Source organism: Talpa europaea, assembly GCF_964194135.1.
Source record: "Talpa europaea genome assembly, chromosome: 7".
NCBI lineage: Eukaryota > Metazoa > Chordata > Mammalia > Eulipotyphla > Talpidae > Talpa > Talpa europaea.
In genome coordinates, this window is record NC_140074.1 from 124,733,808 (window position 1) to 124,757,984 (window position 24,177).

Consider the following 24,177-nt stretch of genomic DNA (forward strand, 5'->3'; position numbering starts at 1 on the left):
AGTCCCATGATGTTGCTGAGGCAGTCTTTTTATCTACATAAAAGGGATAATCATTTCTAGAGCTATTGAGAATCAAGTGAGGTCATGTAGAAGAAGGCCTAGAATAGTACAGAGCACAAAGAAAGTATTCAGGGAATGTTCTTTTCCTCCCCTTTCTCTGCAGTAATAGACCCTTCACCTACACCTTGACTGAATCCTGTGCTAATTGAATAGGCAGCAACAGTCTCTGCCATTAGCAATTTGGGGCACAAGACTTAAGAAGGAAACAACAAAACTGAGTCTGAGTCTCTTCTGTGAAATGGATGGCATCCCCAAGAGGATTTTACTGTAACCCCTACTCGTACCACTGTGGATGCTTAACACCTGCAGTTGGCAACCACAGATTTTTTTAAAAAAAGAGACCAATCTAGAATTGCCTAGTAAACACTTTGAAATAAGTCTCCTGCGAGAGTTTCCCAGCTGATCTCTTCTCATCCTGGAACATCTCAGGATTTAAAAGCTGAGGTACGAGGCAGCCACACTCCCATGGCACTGACGCTGTTACACAGTCCAGCCCTCAGGGTGCCCAGAGGAGAAAATATGGTGTTTACATAGCCAGGCCATGGCTGTGCAGTCTCGGCATCTCAGCACCATTTATTGACCAGGAGCATTTCTGCAACAGGCTGATGTGCTGGGACAAACTCAAACATGACTTACTACGTCACCTGTTCCCTGGTGATTAACATTGGGGACTGCTGAGGGATCGTCATGTATCACCCAGTGGCAGAGAGTAAAAGAGTGAACAGAACCAGGACTTAGCAGAAAAGCTTCCTTCCATCTCTCACCGTAGCTTTCTGCCTTCTACCCAGCACTGCCTCACCCCAGCTTCGTTTCTAAAGTATTGATCTCAGAGCTTGAGGCCCCCGGGGTCAATGAGATGGAAATTCACTGAGAATTTAATGCTTTTGGCAAAGCCCAGGACTTTCAAAGAAACTGGATGCAATTGCTTTCCATTTCAGGCGAATCTGATTAATAGGATTCCCCAGGCAGGGTTTGTCTTTGTGAACGTCAGCCCCTGCTTCCTGCCCATGTCCCTGTGTTCTCTGCTTTCTCTCTAGCTTCTTTCTAGAGCATCTAACACCTTTCAGCATTCTGTGGGGGGCCACTCAAGGCTTCTGAAACCCCACTAGGCCAGTGTCCAACGTGCATGTCTCTGTGGAGGGAACCTCTCTCTGACAGGCCTTTGCTGGGCTTTCAGCACACTCTCGTTCTTTCTGAACTTGTTGGCCTTATTAGGAAATTAGACAGAGAGGAATATTCTAGTGAGGCCAAAAAGCAGTTGATCTTCATCAAAAATAGGCCACCCAGGGAGATACTTCGGCTAAGCTGGAGAGAGTCAGTAATCTGAGGATGGTGCTAGAAAGAGGAAGTAACAGAGCCAGAGGTCAGCACTGTAGCAGCTGAGCTAGTTTTCTTCATTTTAAACATCAGACTGCCTATTGTCCCAGAATCAACCAGGCGGAGCTCTGACATCCCAGAAAGAATGGCCTGAAGTTGCATAGACGTATAACTGTCACAGAAAGAAATTAAGTGTAGATGTCTTTTCTTGGCTCAGTAACAGTCTGCCTGTGTTTATCAACCTCTCAGTATCACTGAAAACTCTTTAATCACATGAAAACTTAAAAATCTCTAAAATCTTTTCAAGTTTTAAATAAAATATGCCCCTTGCCACACTTGCAAACCTGAGACCTTATCACCTTATTTTGATTTCTTTTTCCCACTATTCATCACTGTCATACTCTGTCATACTCTGAAATTAATCTGCCCTATATTTTATTCCCTCAGGCACTGAGAGATCAGATTAACTCACTAAGCCAATAAACCAGTCTCTGCTATTATGTTAATAAGAGAAAGGGTAGAAAACCCATTTGAAACACCATTTGCATTTTCAGTAAATTTTAAGTAAAGCCTTTGAGAGGAGTAGTCACCAGCCTTTGTTATCCAACCTTTTAGAAACGGGGAATAGTTGAAATTTGAGGGTCATAGAGTAGACAGTTAGGGGCCACCAGCCTTGTGCCGTGCACTTACGGCCTAGTACTTCTGCACAGCTTTAGGCTTGCCCTGAATGAGTCTCCACTTTTTTCTGTTCTCCTTTCCTCCCTCATTCTGTCTGTGTTCACGCCAATCCAGCCTCCTTCCCAGGGATCACTCGCAGATCATCTCAGGTTAGTCGAGAGCTAATGATTTTGATATGAAGATGAGACTACCCCAATGCCTTCCTTTTGACTGTTTGACTAAAACACAGGAAATTTGGGAGCTTTATTTAATGAGTGTTAAACTGCTATAACCTACTGAGGTGGTGATTTGGAAGCCTGATCTGGGTTGCCCTGATTCTCAAACTAGAAGTAAATTTTATGTCAGGTGGGTAAAGGCTCTGTACTTTTGGAAATAGTTGAGTGTTTGATTGTTTGCGACCAGAGTTGATTGCTTATAATAAAAGTCCTCCTGAGATTTTTCCTGTTTTCACTATGTTGGCCAGTGAGTTACACATTGAAGACTTAGTGCTCCAAAGTAGATGCCACAGAGTAGTGTCAGAGAAGAGGCCTTTTGTCTTGGGAAAAAATAAGGTGTTCTCACTATACAGAAAAACCTACTCCATGCTGGAAACCTATATTGCCTGCTTTTCGTAGAACACAAGCATCTGAAATGACCAGAAAATATTGAGTTGCACGGCATGGTGATTTTGCTTGCTGGGTTTTTTAATCCAAACTTGAGTCTCCAGAGAGGATAACGGTTAACCAGCTTTAATCTCACAGAAGCACAAACTTGAGGTTACCCCTACAGCCATTGCAGGCTCGCACACCAAATCTTCAATCAGAGGGTAGGTTGTGCTTCCTAAAAGCCTGGGGACAGGATTCAGCAAAGTGATGGATCATGAGAAAAGGAAAAAGGGCTCCTGGAACTGAATCAGCCCTTTCGACGCTGGAGGAGTCAGAGCAAAGGGAAGGGGGATGGATGTACTAGGCATCTTCCACTAGCCAAACCACTGGTAGCTGGCCCTCCCTGCCCGGAAATCTGGAAATAGTAACTCTAATCTCAGTTCTGGGTCTAGATCTGCTTTTCATCCCATTCTTTCCTACCAAAGGGGAAGTCAGTCTTCTGATACCATGATTTGGATACGTGATTTCCAGGGAGAGATTTACTGATCTGTAATATTATTGGGTATTTGTCTTAATTTGCCAGTATATTGTTTTCTTTATTATCTAATCCAGTTTCTAACTCACTGTAGGCATCAAGGATAAATTGGAGACTCAGACCTGAAGTACTGCTGTAGTGTTGCAAGGTCATGGTCTTGTTATATAATGCAAGCGAGAAACGACATGAACTCTCATGCTTAGCTTGGAATATGTCCACTTCACCTTCTGTCTTACTCTGCATGAATGTCCTTCAACTTTGCAAGTTTGTTTTCTCTTAGCATAAGTCATGGGACCCGTGTCTATTAATCAAGTAGGCAAACTGTTCCCACCTTACTTCCAAAAATGGGCAGCAGTAACAATATTCTTTCCTTTTTCCAAATCCAGATTAACTGATAATCAGAAGCCTTCTCCAACCATTTAAAATTGAGAACTGTGTGTTCTTATAAAAAGTCACATGAAATTTTCTAATAAATATATAGAAAAATAGTTTTGCTGTGATAAAATAAAAAGAGAGCATCATTATTAATAAATTATATAATACTGTATAAGGTGTTTTTTTTAGAGGGGGTGTAGGTAGTATAGCAAATAGTAGTTAAACCACTTAAAATTCTAAAATGGGGAGCAAGTGACTGAGGAAAAATTTTGATAGTGTCAGTAGCATAGGAAATAGAAGCTAAATTTGTCCTGTTAATGAGTCTCTGAAGCAGGACTGGCTGAATGAAAAGATGGGAATCCCACAGGCTTTCCTATCTTATCAAACCAAGATGAATGGCACAGCGACCAGGAGTTTCCTCCAGCTTAGTGGGTTATGACAGCACATTTTCTTTTTAGGGAGTAGAGCATCTCAGCTGTCTCTAGAGACTTTCAAAAGCAAATAGATCTCCTCATTTAGTAAAATCAACCCTAATCGCCTTGTGGCCTCTCAGCTATGAGGACCCACCGCTGGGAGACATGTATTTGTTGTCACTATCGGCAGTTGTTTCTACCACCAATAATTTTACTTATTTCCATCTCTGCTGACCAGCTAGGCTGTTGTGTGGCCAACTTGAGTCTCCTAATTGGCCTTCCCTTCAGTCCATTCTCCACCAACAGCCGAAGTGTTCTTTTAAAGACACAAATCAGACCACATGCCCGCCTCCTGCATATCCTGCAGTGACTTTCTATTGTCATTAGACTGGAATCAAAGCCAGATTCTTCAGAGGAGGCTTCTGCCTGCTTCTCTAAATTAAGCTCATTCACTCTCCCTCTTATTCCCAAGTTTCTGGTCATATTCGGTCATCTGCAGTTCCTGGGACTTGCTAAGCCCTTTTCCCACCACTGGGCCTTTGCATCCAGGAGTTCCCTTGTGCATAGTAACTTTCCCTAGGGTATCACGGCCGAAGTCTCTCGCTGCTCCTTCACATCTCAGTTTAAATGCCACCTCTCCGAGAGACTTCCACTTGTCACCCTATCCAAGCACGTCCCTCTCAGTTTTAACACATCAACCATCTCCCTTTCTGGCACTTACCATGCGTGAATATTTGCTTAACATCCACTTACCTTTCTGGATGTGAATAAGCTTAAGGTCAAGAACCCCTTCTGTCACGCTCACCTTGGTCTTCCTGAGGGCTGGTAGGGCTTCTGTTTTATTTTTTTTAAGATTTATTTATTTATTTATTTATGCCTGGGGTACAGGTCAGAGGCGTGGAAGGGTAAGAGGATTCAGCAGAGGGCCTCCCCGGTGGCGCAGCGGTTGAGCGCTGGGTTGCGAAGCTGCCCGCAGCCTCTGCGGCGCCGGTTCGATCCCCGGCTGCTCCCCGGCCACCGGAGGAGGGTCCCACATGGCGCGCAGACCTCTCCTGCCGCCCACTGCTCCCCTCAGCAGTGTACTTCAGTCTTTCTGCCTGCTCTGCTCCCCGCTCTGGTGAATTCTCTCACCCTCCCGCGCTTCTGACTGTACCCAGTGCATGTATAAACAAAAAAAAACAAACAAACAAATAAATAAATAAATAAAACATGCCTCTAAAAAAAAAAAAAAAAAAACTTTTAAAAAAAAAAAAAAAAAAAAAAAGAGGATTCAGCAGAGACAAAGTGGGGAACAGAACAGGCAGACCGACCAAAGCACACTGCTGAGGGGAGCAGTGGGCGAGGCAGGAGAGGTCTGCTGCACCATGTGGGTTTCTCCCTGACTGGCCAGGAATCGAACCCATGCTGCAGAGGCTGTGGACAGCTTCACAGCGCAGCACTCAACCTGCTGCACCACCGGGGAGGCCCTTTCTGGTACTTTTTTAAATAATTTATGAGTGAACAAAGGCTAGTGGGCGGGTGGTGTCTTTGGTCTACCCGTTACAGTGCACAGGGGTGAGAAGAGCCTTGCACCTCAGCAAGCACGCAGGGAACATTTATTAAGTCGTATATGTAAAGCACTGTGTTAAGCCCTGCAGGGGATACAAATATAAATAAGATAGATTTGTCTACCAGATTTACAGGTTAGTAGTTTTAACAGACACATTTACTGTGAGCTGTAATTCCACGTGAAGAGCTGCACTGGAGGGGGAGCAGAGCTGAGGAGCAGGGAGGAGGAAGAGGGCTACCATCAGTCTTTCAAGCCCTGCTAGTGTTTCAGGCCGACAGCTCGCTGGAGGCAGAGCTCTTCCAGCTCAGGAAGCCCTGCCGCTGCCTTCCACCTGTGCTGTCGGGCTGAGGAGTGGCATCCATTCTCCTAGGGCCGGTGAGACATTCACAGAACAGAAGGGCAGGAGAAAACTGCGAAGCAAAGTCAGAGAAAACAGACCCGTTGCTGTCCAAAGGATATGTCTGAAAAGAAGGGGTGCTGCCACGCCCTCTGCGCCCACAGGCTGCCGCGTGCTGCTCCCCTCGGGCTCGCTCACGCCCACCTTCAGTGTGAAGCAGTGAGACAGGCTGGACACTGGAAGTGTATTGTGTATTCAGGTTTCCTGGGAAAGTCATGGAAAGAACATACCAAAGTGGTATGATAGGCTGAAGATGGAGGTGTGGATACTTGCAGAGAGGGAGGGTGGGTGTCATTTGCCAGGAATTGAGAGCAACAAGGACACTGTCAGGCAGCAGCCGGGAAGTTTAACTGTAGGCAGAGTTTTCAGATGGGAGGTGAAAACGACCAGGACTGTCAAGCCACGCTCACAGCTTGAGTCATAGTCACATTTGTTTCACAGTCAAATGACAGTAACAGATACGCCTCAATTTTAAGGCTGAAATGGGCAGTGAAATGCAAAGCGAATCTGGAAGTCCTTGTGTTGCTCTTCCTCAAACCCATCTGCTTAGCATTATTCACTCACGAACATTTGTTACACTTCCACTTTGTACAGGGGCTGTGCCAGGCACTAGGGAAACTTGGTGGAATGAGCCACCCATGGCACTAAAGCCATTCTTCCACTAAACACAAGTCAGACGCTTGGTAGCCAGCGGCAGCGCCTCAGTACAAAGTACCAGAGGGACCTGGACAGAGGTGACCTTCCCGTTCATCCTCGAAAGATGAGATGATTCCATTAAACAGCACTGGGGTGGGAGAGCACTGTGCAGGCCGGGAAAGGTAGCGGCAGGAGCAGAAGCAAAGGGGACCGTGAGGACCTGGGTGGGTCCTTGGGGAATTGTGAGATCTGATTAGAAAATCAGACTCCTGGCCAGAAAGAATGTTAGGAAATGTCACTAGGAAAAACTCTTCAGTGCTGTGTTTGAGACTGTAGCATTTATTCTGTAAATGATGGGGAGTCTCTAACATTATGAAGAGACAATGATTAGATAACTCTGATGCCGTGAAAAATCGCTCTAACCAGTGCAGTACGGAAGGTGGATCGAAGAAGAGAGACTGAGGTAGGGACACTAGTCATGAGGTCCTTAGGGGTAGTCTAGGCAAGAGATGCCAAGGCCTGTGAGGTGAGGATCGGCAGCAAGGTATGTGTGGGAGGGATATTTTGGAGGTACGCAGACACACTTGGTCTTGTGCGTGTATGGAAGGTAAGGGTGGAGGGACCAGCACTCATCCTGCATGAATAGGCATCGTGAGGCCAGTGGGACACTGCCTAGCAGACGGGTCTGGCAGAAGCAAGGCAGGAGGCAGAACAGGCTTGGAGACGCTCTAATGGGTCACTTCCGAGGAACAATGCATGGATATATTTAGAAATGGTACTTTGGAAAATAGGAAGAAAACACTCCAAGCTCAGGGGTATGGATTTGGGAGTTATGAACAAATAACTCAGTAGAAGCCTCAGGACTAAACAAGGTCACCCAAGTTAAGAGTATAAAGTAGGGAATTTAGAGGCACAAAAACAGAAGTTACATTTAAATGCTAGAAGAAAATAATAAGCCAAATGATCATTTAAAAGGATAAAATTAGTGTTAGGGGAGAAACGGAGAGTAAGATCATGAACATCACAGGGAGAGGTTGCTCTGGGCGAGTGTGAAGCGCAGGGGTGATGGCTGCCTGGTCCCCGTGGCCAGGGCTCAGCTGGGTGGCCCTGCGGGGACATGGACACCGCATCCCTAGCAAAGCGGTGGCTTCTCAGTTAGGACTCTTGACCACGGGAGGAGCGGCTTTTGTAGGGCCATCTCTTTCTGCCCCGTCATTCTGGTCTCACCGGTTCTCCCTCCTCAGTTCCCACACTTCTCTGTCTATAAAGGCACCACACCACAGCACCCTTGACCGCAGCCCACACCGCAAGGCAAATGAGGTCACTCAGATGGTGCATAGTGCCTCCGGCTGGCTGGACCATATCCCTTTATCACACCGAGCACACACAGCAAGACTCACGCCCACGTGGTGTTTCTCTGAAGCACTGATGTGTCACATCTCACACTTGTCATCCAAGAACTAAGGAACGCAGCATGACTGCATGTTGGTGACTATCACTGGAACATTGGAGAAAGCATCTAGAGATATCTGCGTCCATTTGTTAGCACACTCGGAGTTGGGATGGAAGCTTTGAGACTAGCTCTGTCCCGGGACACTAAGTGAAACCTACCAGAAAGCAGACAGTGCAGGGTAAACAAGTGTGGCCCAACTTCCAGGCTGTAAGTGATGGGAAGGGGGCGACAGGGGTGGTGTGATTCTTGCTTTTAGAAAGGGGAGGTTTTTTTTCCCTCTAAAAATGCCTCAGCTCTGAACTCTTGAGATTTTGGGAAACACTGACCGAGTAAGGGGAGCCCCTCACCACCCTGCAGCCCTCGTCCTAGGGTGGGCGTCGTGGCCTCGGGAACCACGTGAAACGGCTTCTGATGCCTACAGGTGAGGATGGTACAGGTACCCTCTGCTCCCCTGACGCTGCCTTCTCTGCCCGTCTCAGAGTCTGTGCGGTGGGTCCTCCCGTCGCACTGCCGTGAGCTCTGGACACCGTGACCATCAGTCAGCATGATATCCAGTGGCACCATGTCTGCCACAGGGCAGTTTGTCCCGACAGGCTCATGCCTATGGCATGTTTCTGGTCACAGGAACACCACCAGGGCTCGAAAGGCCAGAACCACTTCAGTGTTCAACAGTGGTTTGTTTTCATTCATTCCTCAATCCGTTTTCTAGTCCCCACTCCCTGGAGACGGCCCGGCAGCACAGGGCGTGAGGGCCAACCCTGGGCAGGAGGCACTCTCCGCGTGTCACATGCCCGGCCTGACTGGGACGGTCCTGGGAGTGTGGGAGCAGACGGGGGCATCGGGGCACCCACGCAGACACGGGGTGTGCAGACTCCATGCAGACAGTGGCCCCAGCAGGGAGTCCTTTCCTTTTTTCAATATTAAAACAACACTGAATGAAATGATGTTATTGGAACACCTGCTGCCCGGCCAGGATAGAGAAGGGACAATGCTGGGGAGAGAGTCTCCACTCTGACCTGCAATTCCCTCCTAAAATATTTAAAATCAGCAAATCGTAAATGTAAGGGTTAATATTCTCCTGAAAACCTCTGGAAAATTTGTATTCCTCCTGTTAGAGTCACTTTTACCTTACTTCTTAGGATACGGCTAGCTCTGTCCTTAACCCCTCTCTGCCTGGATTTATACTAGAAAGTTTTTGTGCATAGACAGCAGTGGATGGCACCACACACAACCACTCCCCCGACCCATGGGTTTCCTTTTAACTGTGAGGGTAGTGGGCAAGGTATGGAGGGATAAGGCTTGGGTTGAAGCAGGGTACTGCTCTTCTCCCCGCAAGATTAGACTTCCATTTGAGCACACAGTCCTCTACCCATATGTTTAAAGTCACGTGTGGTAACTGTTCACTCCTGTAGTGTAGCACCATGTTAGTCGCTATGGAGACCACAGAGAAATACTAAGGACCCATACTGAGTGCATCTCCCTTGGCTCTGGCCACAGCCCTGACAGATCGCCATTAGCAGCTCTGTCTTAGTGCCTGGATAGCTTATCCCAGGCCGCAGAGCCTGCAAGTGACAGAGCCAGGATTTGAATAAAGATGTGTTGGATTTTGTTTCAGAGAGGAAGAGGCAACACTGTGAACACAGGTGAGGAAATCTGTGAGGTGACTTTGAACCGCAGGGCGATCTCCTTGTGTAAGCCGTGAGGAAATCATTCTTCTGCCCTCCCTGCTGCCTCCCATTGGTCTTCACAACCACTTGTGAACCCACATTACAGTTAATCTGGCTGACCCGCATCTTCCAGGGTGAGGGAACAGGTGTCTCGAGCCTGCCTGCAGTTGTGGCATGCTGGCGGGGCCACACTCTTTCTCAACTGCTCTCCCGAAGTGCCGATCGGAAAATGTCCAAGTTAACAGCTGTTGGTTTTAATTATGTCAAGTGTTCAGAGTTTGTGCCGTATAAAGGGGCATCTCGTTCTTTATGTTCGTTGACTTTTTCACACAAACGTGCCCAGAAATGAGAGCTGCATTCCTAATCTCATTGTAATGGCAAAACTAGGTTTCTGCAGCCCCTGCGTTTTCATGTCAGCTCTTTCCTGTCCTCGCCCTGCAGGCTGGGGTCTGTCCTTCCACCTCACTGCATTTCCGTCAGTCTTTCCGTCATGTTAGGACACGTATTAACTCCTGTACCTGCAGCATAAGTGTTTGTGGGAATCTAAGAAAGTATTCAAAGTATTTTGAAAACTATAATGTGCAGTACAAACGCAAGATGATATCACTCACTGATTCTGCAGACATGTGCTCCTGTGGCCTGCAATTATGTATGTGGAAAAAATATGATTTCCATCCACAAAGTGTCTAGTGGGAAGGCCAGCAAGCAGGAGACAGAGGTGCCACCGTGAGTGCCATGAGGAGGTGTGTACAGGACCCTCAGGGACAGAACCCCTGGGTTTGTCTGGGGGACCAGGGAAGGTTTCACAAAGAGATGGTGTGGACCAAGACTCAGAAATCAGGGAAGGGAATTCCAGGCAAAGGGAAAGCATGTTGGAAACCTAAAATAATTTAGTGTGTCTGGAATTAAAGTGCAAGGAGGTGAAGAGAGCCAAATAGACAAGGGACAAATTATGGGGAGTCTTTGAATCCCATGCTGAGGAGTTTAGATTATGAGTAGAAGGAAATATAAAGCCATTGATAAATTTTGAGCAGTGTTTTGGCCGGGTTTTTGCAGTGTAGTTTTTTTGCTGTGTAGTTTTTTTGCCATGGGCTAGGGAGAAGATGGTGGAGAAAATAAGGCTTTTGTGATCATCAAGGAGAGAAAGTGTAAAGAGAGAAAAACAACTGCCAAGATTTATGACTGTGTAAATGAGATCCTAACGGGACTTTGTTTTGACAGAAAGCTTTGACTTTGTCATTTGACAGGCCATTTAAAGTATTGTTTGAAGGCAGAGGGACCCAGCAGACAGAGAAGCAAAATGAGCCCCTCTAACATCTCCACACTAGAGAGGCCTCGTGCTTTCCATCCACGTGGAGGTAGTGATGAAGCCAGGGGATTAAATGAGGGTGAGCTAGGGGAGAAGAAGAAATGAGAAATAAAGCAAAGAAGTTACATCCTTGAAGGAAATGGAAGAAAAAGTAACAAGCTGATGTCAAGAAAAGAGAGTCTCAGTAGGGCCTAATGCTGGAGGGAGAACATAAAAAAATAAAAAATATCAAAGGTGGCAAGAGAGCCAATGAAGAGGCTACTGGTGATCTTAGAGAATGGTCATGCTAAAGGGATGCAGTTCAGGTGTGAGCAGATAAAAGAAAAACAGTAATAAATATAGACAAGTACAGTGGGACATTTTCAGACTGCAGGTTGGTGCCATATTTTATTGGAAGGCAAAGGTATAAATGGAAATGCCAGCACTCAGTGTAAATTGCTATTAACCTTTGTGTCTTAAACATCCTGAGCTTTGAGTCTGATGACTGATCAGGACCATTCCTTTATGAATAATGCAATATGATTGTGCCCCAAAAGACATGAACTGTGGTTGCCACCTCCTCCTCTCCTTGCCCTGTATCACTTGCTACTGCTCCTCAGTGCTGATCTCCCAGCGGGCACTGCCACCCAGGGCGAGCTGAAATGCATGCTGGAGGTTGCGAAGGTCTTACCAGGATTTCTTGGTAATGGTAGTAAAATGAAAGCACAAGGGTAAAAGTCTAACTGTTCTAACTTAAAATGCATTTCCTTTTCAGACGTGAGTTTTTGCCTTAGTCCTGATAGGCGTGGATTCTCATTAATGATCCGAATCAGTGGATGAGAAGCCTGATTCAGTAGCTGCAGTCACTATACACAGCATGGGTCACTAAGAGCAGTTGGCTGGGTCACTAAGAGCAGTTGTCCTTAAACCAAGGAGGCTAGAATTTCATTGTTAATAACTGGATAGGATTTTGAGGTTTTGATATAAGGCACTTTATACATGTTTCTTACTATCTTCTAACTTACCTATACTCTGTTAAAATAGCCTTCCAACTAACTGGACTTTCAAGGGATACATAACAGTTCAGTAGCAATTTCTAGGTTTTGTGCATGTGAACCGCTGCTGGGCCTCAAAAGATGCTGATGGTTCTGTGCAGGCTACAAGAATTATCATATGAAACGTTTTCCTTCACTTACATAACTTCCTTCCCACTGTGGTTAATCTTATCCAGTCACATTAGGTGAGCTGATATCTACTAGAATTCAAAAATTCTGTGAAGTCAAAGATTAGAATGTGGTAGAGTTTGGTTTTTAAGTCTCATCGAATTGCACCTCTCAGGGATGATTCTCATGTCAAATGGGAGCCCAGCCCGTTCTCTGAGTTCTTTACTCCAGCTTCAGAAAGAAGAAGCAAGAAGGACTGCAGTTTCTTTTCAGACTTTAGAGTGAGGCATCTTCAAATACCAAGCCTGGCAGAGTGGCCGGTCTTGAATGGGAGAGAAAATCATCCGGTAGGCATTTGAGGTCTCCTTCCAAGGAAGTGTTGCCCACAAAAGTTCACTTGCTGGGCCTCCCTGGTGCCGCAGGTGGTTGAGCACAGTGCTGTGAAGCTGTCACAGCCTCTGCAGTGCCAATTCGATCCCCGCCAGCCATGGAGATACCCACATGGCGAGCAGACCTCTCCTGTCTAACCCGCTGCTCTCCTCAGCAGTGTATTTCGTCAGTCTGCCTGTTCTGTTCCCCACTCTATCTCTGGTGAATCCTCTCACCCTCCCACACATCTGGCCTGTACCCTGGTTCTTGTATAAATAAATAAATCTTTAAAGAAAAAAAGTTCACTTGCTGTTCTCCCTCTGAGTAATTCATCAGACTTGAAACAGATAATGTTTCATTTCCCTCTTCGATGATACCCCAAGTGAAATGAATAGAGGAGTTGTATTACCAGTGATGCAAAGAACCTGCTGAGGGAGCAGAGAGATGGTTCTAGGTGTCCATAGTTCCCTCAGGCTGGCGCAGGTGTGGTGGAAGGCAAACCCCAGGCTGACGTGGAGACCTTTCTTCAGTGCCCAGTTCTCTTCTGAAGAATTTTATTGAGAATTTTATATGTAATACACTATGCCAAATATATTGATTAAATAACTCAGATTTTTTGTCGTACATGTAAATAGAAATACAACCCTTTATATGCACGGGTCTTACACACATGCACACACTTTCACACATACACTCACATTTCAGGGAGCATATCATTAGGATGCTTTGGGCCCGAAGAAGAGAAAACCCCAACTCGAATGGATTAAACAACAACCAAAAAAATAGATGTGCTTCATGTGGCAAGAAGCCAAAATGAGGGCAGCCCCTGCTACTGTAGAGTTAGGGTTCAGGCTGCTTTTCCTCAGCGCTCTTGGCGCAGCCCACCCTGGGCTGTCTTTGTGCCACCTCACCACATGCCTACAGGAGCTCCACGCACCACACAGAGGCACCACACAGAGGCAGGAAAAAAGGAGGTCTCTTTCATGAGCATCCTGGGGGTCTGTTAACAAGGGATGTCCTTGGTGTAGTAGAAGGGCAAGCATGTAATGGTATGGGGAATGCTGTACGAGACCAGGTATAGCCTAAAACAGCTGTGAGGTGGGAGCCAGGGGATCCTAGAGGCTCATCAGGAAAGACTCCCTGGGGGAAGAGGCGGTTAATCCCCTGAGGACATTTTGAGTTTGAGTTACTGAGTGTGGGACCTCCCAGAGGAGAAATCTTGTTGATAAGGCCAAGAAGTCTCTATGCTAGAGGACTTGGGTGGTGGAAAGGTCCCTGAGGACAGCTGTCCCAGAGAGAACAGACTAGGACCAAACAGCTCCAGAGGAACACCGCCACTTAGGACAGAGGTGAGATGAGAGGAGCTGACGGAGGCAGAAAATAAATCCGAAGATGCTTGCCTGCCATCTGTGCGTGGGCTGGGTGTAAGCCAACTCGAAATGACATTTTGCGATATTCACACATGTGATTTGAGTAAAGGACTGGAAGAGCTAGGAGCCTCCCCTTGCTCCCCGCTTGCCCTGTAGCCAGAAGCATATAGGGGGTCTGGTAACAAGGGGTGCCCTTGGCGTAGGAGAAGGGCGAGCACGTGCGGCATGGTAAATGCTGTGCAAGACCAGCCTGACTGGGAGCCCAGGTGGCACGGAGCCACGCTGGAGGAGCCGCTCCCGGGTGCAGGGTGGAGCGAGTCACATGGCTGAACTGAGCTGCTTTTTCTTTGCAGGAGCGGTCACACATTACTTGCCTTCTGGTTTTCCCGCCAAGAGGGAAAACTAAACCGACAGCAGACCATTGAGCTGGGACACCACATCCTCAAAGCACATATTTTTAAGGTAATTGGAGGAGTGCGGAAGATTTTATCCCTCCCTCTCCCACAGGCTTTTCTCATCGCTGGAGGGACCAGCCACCGTTACTCCGGGTGGTTCCTGATTTCTGAAATGATTTTATCACAGAGTTGGTCCATCTAAGATCTCTCCGCATCAGCTCCCCAACCCCCTCAGTGTTCAGGAGGCTGGGGACACCCACAGAGGAGCACACAGTTCATCTGTTTGTGCACTTGTGATTCATCTGTTTATTCAACACTTCCTGAGGCCACCTACGCTAGGCACTGGGGGGACAGAAACAAAAAGATTCAGTCCCTAATCTCAGGGACTTTGTAGTCCTGATAATAGTTGTGGGGTAACGCACAGAAGTCAAGAAAGACATTTGTTCTTCTGATTTCCTAGTGCACGGTTTTCTATTGTGTCTGCAGGCTCCATCCCTCCAGTCTCTTCGAGTGCTTTCCTTGCCTTGGGATTGAGAATCACAAGTATCTTTAATAGTTCTCCGGGTCGACTCCCCCCAAGGATACCTTTAAAGATAAAATAGCTCTCTTCAGAGAGAAAGATGGCATCGAGGGCAGCTCTAAGAACCTCGCCAACCCTTCTAGTGCATAAGCACACAGCCAGGGAAGCTTGTTCATCAGAGGCACCGCGGTGACGGGCCCTTTGTTGGAATCATAAGTGTCTTGTCTAACAAATCACTGTGCCAGAAATGACCTTACTAGTAGCAGCAGAGTGAGACTGAAATAACAGGCAAGGTGTCTCATTCCAATCTCAAGTGGACTAAATGTCTGTTCTTCCTACAAACTCCAAGACCATTTTCCTTCAGGGGGACAGGGAAGTACCTTACGTGTTAGGCATCGCCACTTTAAACACCGTGAGGTTCTAATGTCACTGCCTCCTAGAATCGGACGCAAAGGAGTCTTTGCCTACTAGTATAAATTGAACTCCACGTTAGCAGATAAATGCCATGATGTTTCATTTACCCAGTGTGATTTTGTCCAACACATGAAGACAGTGTAAGTCCTGTTGTTGACATGGTTCTATCTAGGTTGCAGCAGACAACAAGGCTGCCTGAGATAAGGCTGGCTCTGCGTGCAACCGGCCGGTCCCCACATGCACAGCAGTGGTGATGACGTGCCTGCCAGCAGAAGGGCGTAGACCTGGTGCCAGAGCAGGTGTCAGTCCTTGGTTCCTTTTTATTGCCAAAAAAAGTATTCCGTCGTGTGACTATGGGCCACACTGTGCTTACCAGTTGGGTGGCTAGGTGGCTCGTACATTGTGGCCATCATGTATGACACATGTGTCGCTCTGAGCACTGTGCTCAGTTTTTGTGTGGACGTGCCTGCAGACACCTAAAGAGAGAGATGGTGGGGTCACCTGGTAACTCTACACCTAAAGAGAGAGATGGTGGGGTCACCTGTAACTAACATTTTGAGGAACTGCCCACCTGTTTGCCAAAGTAGGTGCACCATTTTGTAATCTCACCAGCAATATTTGAGGGTTCCAGTTTTTTCAACCCTGGCCAACACTTGTTAGACATGGTCTGTTTTTATTTTTTTTTTTTAAAGATTTATTTATTTATTTATTTATACAAGCACTGGGTACAGTCAGAAGCGCGGGAGGGTGAGAGAATTCACCAGAGTCAGAGCAGGGAGCAGAACAGGCAGACTGACGAAATACAGTGCTGAGGGGAGCAGCAGGCGGCAGGAGAGGTCTGCGCACCATGTGGGACCCTCGCCCGGTGGCCGGGGATCAAACCGGCACTTCAGAGGCTGCGGGCAGCTTCGCAACCCAGCGCTCAACCGCTGCGCCACCGGGGAGGCCCATGGTCTGTTTTTATAGCCATTTTCATGACTAGGGAGTGGTAGCTCATAGTGGTTTCCATTTGTATTCCCCTAATAAAAGTTGAGTGCTTTTAATTCTTTTATAATCCTCTAATTGCCATTTAGATTTTTTTTAATCTCTGAAAAGAAAGTAGGATGTTTGTGAATTGTGGCCAGAGATATTTCAGTCTCGTTTGTAGCATAGGGCGGTTTGCTGGGGTTAGTGTAACCCCGGAAGGATTTTTGCAGTGCCCTTGGGATTAGCTCCCTAAACACAATCCTCTAAAGTGTTCGTTTGACTGGGTAATCCTGTAACATTTATACCAGTACAGAACTATTGGCCAAGGAGAAAAGTGCTGTAAGATGGCATTTAGAGGGCAGGCATCAATCAAAAGGCCTGGATCCAAGGACAGACTCTGCCACTTAGGGATCTGCTTGCTCATCTGTAAAATGGCAACAGTATTTAACTGTCAGCATTATCATGAAGATCCTCAATACAAGACACAGAGAAATCGGCACATTATAAAATGCAAATCTAACAAGGTTTTATGATCAAAGTTATTAACAATGATCACGTACCTGATAATAAGACTTAGTAACACGCATAAATTCCAGGTAACACGCATAAATACCATCTCCCTTTTGTTTCAGAGGTTCTAACCTTGCATCCTCCACGGCAGTGATCAGCAGATAGGGGTCTCTGGTTCATATAGCGTCTGTTGAAATCAATTACCTCTGACGTTTAAGCTCAGAAACGCCAGAGGTAATACAGAAATGAATAGGTGAGGCTGTGCTCCAGTAAAACATAATTTATAAAATCTGGTGGTAGGCTGGATTTGTCCTCCAGCCATGGTTTGCCGACCACTTCTCCACAGTGAGAGGTGCTGGCCCCTCGTGTGCTTTTTACTACAGCCCAGACACAGTCACATGGATGGTCAGATAAGAGCAGTAATAATCCACTTGAGATAGTTGGATTATCTACAGGTCTATCGCTAATGATATACTTGTAAATAATTTGTTTTAAAGGAACTCGTTGTATAAGCTCCAAGGTTGGCTTTTGATATGATTTTGAGATACCCAAGCCTCGCTAAGATTTTTAAGATGAGATTGCTCTTGATCCTTCACATTTTCCCTGTTTTCTGAAAGTATTCAGATATCCTGAGCAAGCTCACCTCCGCCAGGTAAACTAGATATACTAACAAATACTTAAAAGAGACTATCACCATTTATCTCTGACAGGAGATGTCCCTTCTTTTCTGAGCAATAATTTTGGATACTGAAGAGAGTCTTTGCCTAATGTTATCTGAACCTGAAGTTCTCTTTAAGAATCCATCAGCTCAGAATTTAATTATGGGTTATTTTTGGCTACATCCTGCCAAGTAACGGGATCCTGCCTGTCACCTCTGTCAAGCTGAGTTTAACTAAATGGAAACACTTTCCACCCATACCTCATAGGCACAAAGGTACAACCCAACCAAAGAGAAGTCAGTCTACACACAAATCAAGCTGACACTGCAATCCTAGAGTCCGCTCTGTATTTCATGCTCGTCCCATGTATATTTACTCCACCACACTGAAATACAGTTACCAAGGTCTGTTCTTATTCCTTTTCCCATTTCTTTTTTCCTTCAGCTCTTAACCAAATCGACTATCTCAACAGCCTGACCTGTGAGTCTGAAAAAATCAAACCCATTGAGTGTGATTAATTTTAGCTGTTCTCCTCCTCACCAATAAGTCAGTCTATATCATTTTCCATTCTTACCTCCTTTACTCTTCCTTAGTAGGAAGAAATGTCCCTATTTGTTTTTGATTTTTTCATGAAATATTTTAAATATATAAAAGGAAAGCACCGAAAATCAAATAATCAAATACTATCTACCAGATCTAACAAATGTTAAGATTTTTCTGTTTGCTTCAAATCTTTTTCTTTATTTTCATGAACAAAATATAACACATACATTCAAAACTCCTGGTGTACTCCCCCTTTAAACTATTTCCCCCCTTCTCTATGGTAATTTCTGTCCTAAAGTTAGCATGTGCTTTTCTCATCCATATTTTGTCCTACATACATGTCATTCACAGGTGTGTGTGCTCTTGAACCAGTCAAAAGTCAAGTCTGCGTATAAGCATGACATACACCTGTAACATTTTGTTTAAAAAGCTAATAGAAGAATATCAAATCGTTCCTTTACATTTTAAGTGTTTTTAAAGAAGTTATGATGTGTGGACTTCATAGGCACCCCAATTCATACCCAGACTTTTATTTTTTTGAGATATTCAAGGAAATTTGAACACTTTAGATATTTGATATTACAAATTGTGATTTAAGTATGATATTCTTATCTTTTAGCGGCACTTACTGAAATGTTTCAATATTACTTCATAAAATGCCTGGGATTTGCTTCAAATGATCCATCACGGGAAAAGGGGAATATGGGCAGGAGTATAATATCAATAAAACAAGGGTGGGCAGGAACCGGAAACTGCTGAGTGAGATGAGGGGTCGTGGCGGCCTCATTACACTGTTATCTCCACCTTGGAATGCAGAATTGAAATGTTCCCTAATAAGGAATGTTTAATAAGATTTATATTATTTATATATACACATGTCTGTGCACCTGTGCTTGTTTGTATACACATAGAAAATCTGTCAAATGATAAGCCCAGTGTTTGAATTGTAGCTGCCTCTTAGGATTGAGAGGGGAGGTTGGAGATACTTTTATTTTTAATACCATATCTCTTGACTTGATTTTTTTTTTAAAGATTGATTTATTTATGCATGCAAGAACTGGGGTATAGGCCAGAGGCATGGGGGGCCAAGAGGATTCGCCAGAGACAGAGTGGAGAACAGAACAGGCAGACTGACTGAAATACACTGCTGAGGGGAGCAGCAGGTAAGACAGGAGAGTCTGCTGCACCATGTGGGTAGCTCCCTAGCCGAGGATAGAACTCGTGCTACAGTGGCTGTGGATAGCTTATGGGCTTTGTCTTAACCCTCTGCACCACCAGGGAGGCCCCTGAATTGATTTTTTTAAATAAATTTATACTACTTTCATCACTCCAAAAACCTAAATACTAAGATTTGTGTACACACAGATATTCAACATTAGAAATCTTTGGACTGTCCCGCCCCCGTATCTGAGTTGGTCTTCACTTGTATAAATCAGGAAAAGGGAAAGCGTCTCCTTTGACCATTTCTTGGAAACATAACCTTTAATCTGACATTTTAATGATTTAATTTCAGGCTGCATAAGATGGTTCCCCATAGGGGGAGAAAAATGCCTGTCAGGTGAAGCTTTTCAGAATGTTCATCTGCACAGCCTTCCTCTGGCAGAGCTCATCCTTGCCTGTCCACGAGTGAGAATCCCTCACAGGACAGCTGCCTGACACACTCTGGGGAGCCCGCAGCTGCTTAGGGGAGGCCAGGCCCAGCATCCTCGGGTTCTGGTAGAGGAGCCTGTCCTGTGAGCAGCCCCCTCTGTAGAGGCCCGTCCTGTATGCTAAGAGGCCAGGACTTCTGATGCCCGTCTGCTGATTTGGACATAAGTATTCTAGGCAGGCACAACCCATATGGCACAGAAAAAAGCAACAAGACATAGCTTAAGTTATAAAAGAGAATACCTGCCAAGGGTCGCTTATTAGGACCCACACATTATTATGGACACCTTCCTGCCTGCAGGACTTACGCTTTCACTCACAGCCACGTATTGCCGAAGAGTGTCTGACCCGCAGGAGCCTCTGAAAACAATTTATTCTAATTTCCTTTACGAGAAACTCCAGGGAGAGGGGCAAACTCCAGGGAGAGTGTGCAGTGGGAGAAAATTTGTGAAGACAATCAAACCTGTGTCATTTTCCTAAGGAGGAACAGACAAGATCATTTTAGGGCACACTGGTCAGGGTGAGGGGTTCTCATGAGCCTGCAGGTTCCCAGCAGCTTCACAAACAGAGGGTTCTTCTCCCTCCCATCGCAGTCCAGTGCAACGCTAGGCAGACGCCTTCCGTAGCAGTTCTGAAATCGCCTAGGCCTCGGCATTCTCCGTGGGCACATTACAAGGCATGGAGAGGCACACCAGGCGTCTGGGCCAGGCCTAGACGTGACATTTCCCTCTGCCCATGTTTCAGCAGCCGGAACTCAGACACGTGTCTGACCTAACTGTAAAGGAGGCTGAGCAATGGTTTTCACGTGTGCTCAGGAGAAAATGAGATCACGTCAGTGATCATTGCATTCTATCTTTATAGTCAACTGAATTTAGGAGATTTATTCAAAAACACTAATAGAAAAGGTATGCGGGGAGAGGAAGATTACCTGGAGATACAGCAGGAAAGAGAGGGAGAAAGTAGATTTGTTGCCAGAGAACTGTAAGGTAGATAATTTAACTGGTTCCTACAGGGCTAGTCTTTGTCCCCGGCAGTGGATTGGCCGTCATCACAGCGAGACTCGTTCATTAGCACCACAAACCTATAGGCCGCAACCTGCCACCCAGGCACTCTTTAGCTGGTCTAGGAGTTTAACTGTCTCTGTTTCTTTTTCAGGGCTTGAGTAAAAAGGTTGGTGTGTCATCCTCCATCCTGCAAGGCCTCTGGATCTCCTATAGCACAGAAGGTCTTTCCATGGCCCTGGCATCTTTACGAAACCTCTACACTCCAAATATAAAGGTAAGTGCATGTAGGTTACAGGTAGATTAAAGAATTAAAAGTGGAAAAAATACAATAAGGAGGATGTTTTCTTTGACTTGCCTGAGACTGTCTCCTAATTAGTATCTTATTGATAATTTAATGTTTTTTAAATGATTATATTTTACCCTGTGAATTGAAGATGAAAGCTATTGACCCTCTGCCTTCCATACACTGACTCTTACTGCATCAGGTCCTGCTGGGTTCGGGGAGTGTTTGCTCTAGTCCCCAAGCAGTGTGCCTGTGGAAAGGCAAAGAGAAAAAATGAAGATGGTAAACAAAGCAATTGCTAAGTGCTACTAGACCCTATTGTGGGGTCCCAGGTGACTTAACAAAAGATACCTAAGAGGCCTGACGATTATTTCTATTTATTTTCTCATTCCTAGGTCAGCCGACTGCTGATTTTAGGAGGTGCCAACATTAATTACCGGACAGAGGTTTTAAATAATGCTCCAATTCTGTGTGTCCAGTCACATCTTGGCTACACAGAAATGGTGGCCCTGCTCTTGGAGTTTGGGGCCAACGTGGACGCCTCTTCCGAGAGTGGCCTCACCCCGCTGGGCTACGCGGCCGCGGCGGGCTACCTGAGCATCGTCGTGCTGCTGTGCAAGAAGCGGGCCAAGGTGAGGCGGTGCCTCTGCTGCTTTCCCATCTCCCCTGCGGCTTCCCTCCCACTCTACAGGCTTCCGACCTCCTGTGAGCCCAGGTAGAGGTCACCGAGCCCTGCAGGCAGATCAGAGGGAGCACATCTGTGCACCTCCTGGGGTTTGCCCTTCGCTTTTGCCAGGCCACATGGCATCTGGGCACGGCTCTAAAACCTTTTAGAGGCACTTAGGAAACTGCACTTGTCAGCAGCCACAAATAGTCCTACCTGACAACCAAGAAATCCTCTACTTAGCACACAGTGCGGGAGAAGTGGAGGAGCAGGGACACCAGCTAAAGGCCGGGACTGAGGGGCCCACAGATTCTGACCTTTCAGTGTAGAGAAGAAAGGTTAGCCATGGAGATGAACACAGAGACTGCTTCCTCTGCAATATTCTAGGACCAAAAGGAGAGGGGAGAAGGAAGGAAGACAATTTTTTAATAATTGATCACTGGAGAGCTTGCTATACCGACAATATAAAATGAATTTTTGATCCCTATGGGGGGAAAAAGAATAGAGACCTAGCCTCCTCATCCTAGCCTTGAAGACCCCGTTACAGAGGCATGCGGACATGATCTGTTCGTACTCAGACTGACCAGATGCACTCAGAACTGCTCCTCAGGCCTCTGAAAAGATTTCCTACATGTCAGGCCTCTAAAAAGATTTCCCCAAAATCTGCTTATTCTATAGTATCTCAAGCCACTGATACAAAAGAGCTCAAGTTCAAAATATTGCTGAAAAGAAAAATAAGGAATAAGTCTGACCTTGTCCTGAGGTGTTTTACCAAGGAAGAAAGTGGGGTTCCTGAGACCCCTTTGAGAACTGGGACCTTAGTGAAATCCAAGAGTCTTTGGTATTCCCTGAGACGCAGTTTGGCGGGGGTCCAACATGCCACACCCCCTTCATTTGAACGAACTCTGTAGAAACAGAATGGTAACCCAGCCTTCCGATATTACTGTCAGTTCAAATTCTGCTCTCGCTGGGTGTGTCCTGCTGGTCAGCCCTGGCTCTGTTTACTTGTGCTCCTCACGAGACCCTGTGCCACCTCTCCCGCCCTCCTGCCTGACCCCAGAGAAGGAGGTGCTCACCTGCCATCCAAAGCAATTGTCTCCACCTGTGTTGTTGATCCCAGTATTTGCTCAGTCTCTCTCGCTCCATTTCCTCATTTCCTAAAGTCATGCTACCTTTACTCTGGTTTCCACACACCCATAAATTGTCTCCTGTAACCCCTAAATAAACCATCTCTCCTGCTATCCAGAAGCCGCCATCCTGGCTCGCCCCTTCCGCCTCTCCTCCAACTCCATTCAAAGCGTCATCCCCTCTGTAGCTCTGCTTCCCTTCCTCACCCTCTCGCCATCTGGCTCCCTTGGGAGGGAGAAGAGGCATTCAAACCATAAACTTTAGAATCAAGCAAACGTGGTCAGATCCTAATTCACACTTTCTACTGAGTCACTTAACCTCTCTCCATCTTACTTTCTTCCTCTATAAAAAGATTAATAGGGTCAGCATGAGAATTAAAAGCAATAAAGCCTTTTTAAAAAGAGGATGAAGTCTCTTAATCTCACGCAGTGTCTAATAAATAATACCTTTCAAAAAAGAAGCAGCCGCCCCAGCCTCTGGGCATTCAACCAAAGCTGCTCTCTCAAAAGCCACTGCCAAGCCCCACTCAACAAATAGGGTGACTGCTCCTCGCCCCTCAGCCTCTCTGCAGTGTCGGCCACGACGCTTCTCCAAATGTGACCCGCCGTCCTGGCTTCCTCCTGCCTCCCTGGTTGCTCTCCCATCCTCCCTCCTGACGTGACTGCCCTTGAGCCTGCTGTCCTCTGGCTTCCCCTGCTCGTACCTTCCCGTGGTTTTGGCACTAAAGTGGCCGGAGAACGCTGGCCAGTTCTTTTCTTAGAAAGTTCTTCAGCCTTAGTTTGTCTGATACTTTCTCATTGTGAGATTGAGTTTATGTTTTTTTTGGCAAGAATACCACAAACACGGGCAGCACCTCACAGATGCAGCGCTTTGGGGGGTTCATGATGTTGATGTCTTAACAAAGGCATGCTCTCTTCTCTCTCGGCTAAGGGCGCGTCTTCCAGGTTTCTCAACTCGGTGGGCACTGCTTTTCCCTTAGTGATTAAGAAGTATCTCTACAGAGCTGCTTCAAGACCAGGCAGATACCATTTCTCCTACTTTTGTCCACTAATTTCAGGACATGTCAGTAATTCTTGCTGCAGTAATTATTGCTTGATATTTACCTAATGGTGATTTTCTGTTTCCCTCATTCCTTTGACATTTATTATTTGAAATTCTGCTGTAAGGAAGATGTCCCTTCCCCAAATCTGCCCCAGTTTTTGTTTTGGTTATTTTTTTTTTCCGTTTTATTGGTAGCATTATGGATTCCTAGATATTTATTTTATACTATGCCTCATAATCCATTATTATTACCACTATTATCTTGTTGCTAAGATTGCTGCAGATTGCTATTGGGAGCTCCTTCAAGTTGGTTCCTGTACTTCCTCAACCTCTTCCCCTCCCCTCCCCTTTTATTGTATGAGGACCTCCTTACTTCCTGGGACTGCAGATGTACCAAACTCATCTTGTAGTAGTATTGTCCCAACCCTGGAATCAACCATTTCTCCAAGGAACCAAGATTTCTTTTATTCATCCCCTTAATTTTTGAAAATACAGTTCTGAGGATAAAAATTCTCAATGACTCTGTTACTACTCATTAAGATTCAGACC

The 24,177-nt window shown here is 46.0% G+C and overlaps 1 protein-coding gene across 3 annotated transcripts in view; it reads left to right on the forward strand.

Annotated features, from left to right (window-relative positions):
* Positions 1-24,177, forward strand: part of TANC2 (tetratricopeptide repeat, ankyrin repeat and coiled-coil containing 2) — a gene marked incomplete at both ends in the record, with an annotated part of 263,116 nt that overhangs the window by 213,636 nt on the left and 25,303 nt on the right. For all 3 annotated transcript variants that reach the window (XM_084238894.1, XM_084238895.1, XM_084238896.1), the window contains 3 exons: positions 14,208-14,316; positions 20,664-20,786; positions 21,191-21,427. In XM_084238894.1, the coding sequence (XP_084095020.1) occupies positions 14,208-14,316; positions 20,664-20,786; positions 21,191-21,427 (469 nt within the window). The remainder of the gene's footprint in view (positions 1-14,207; positions 14,317-20,663; positions 20,787-21,190; positions 21,428-24,177) is intronic.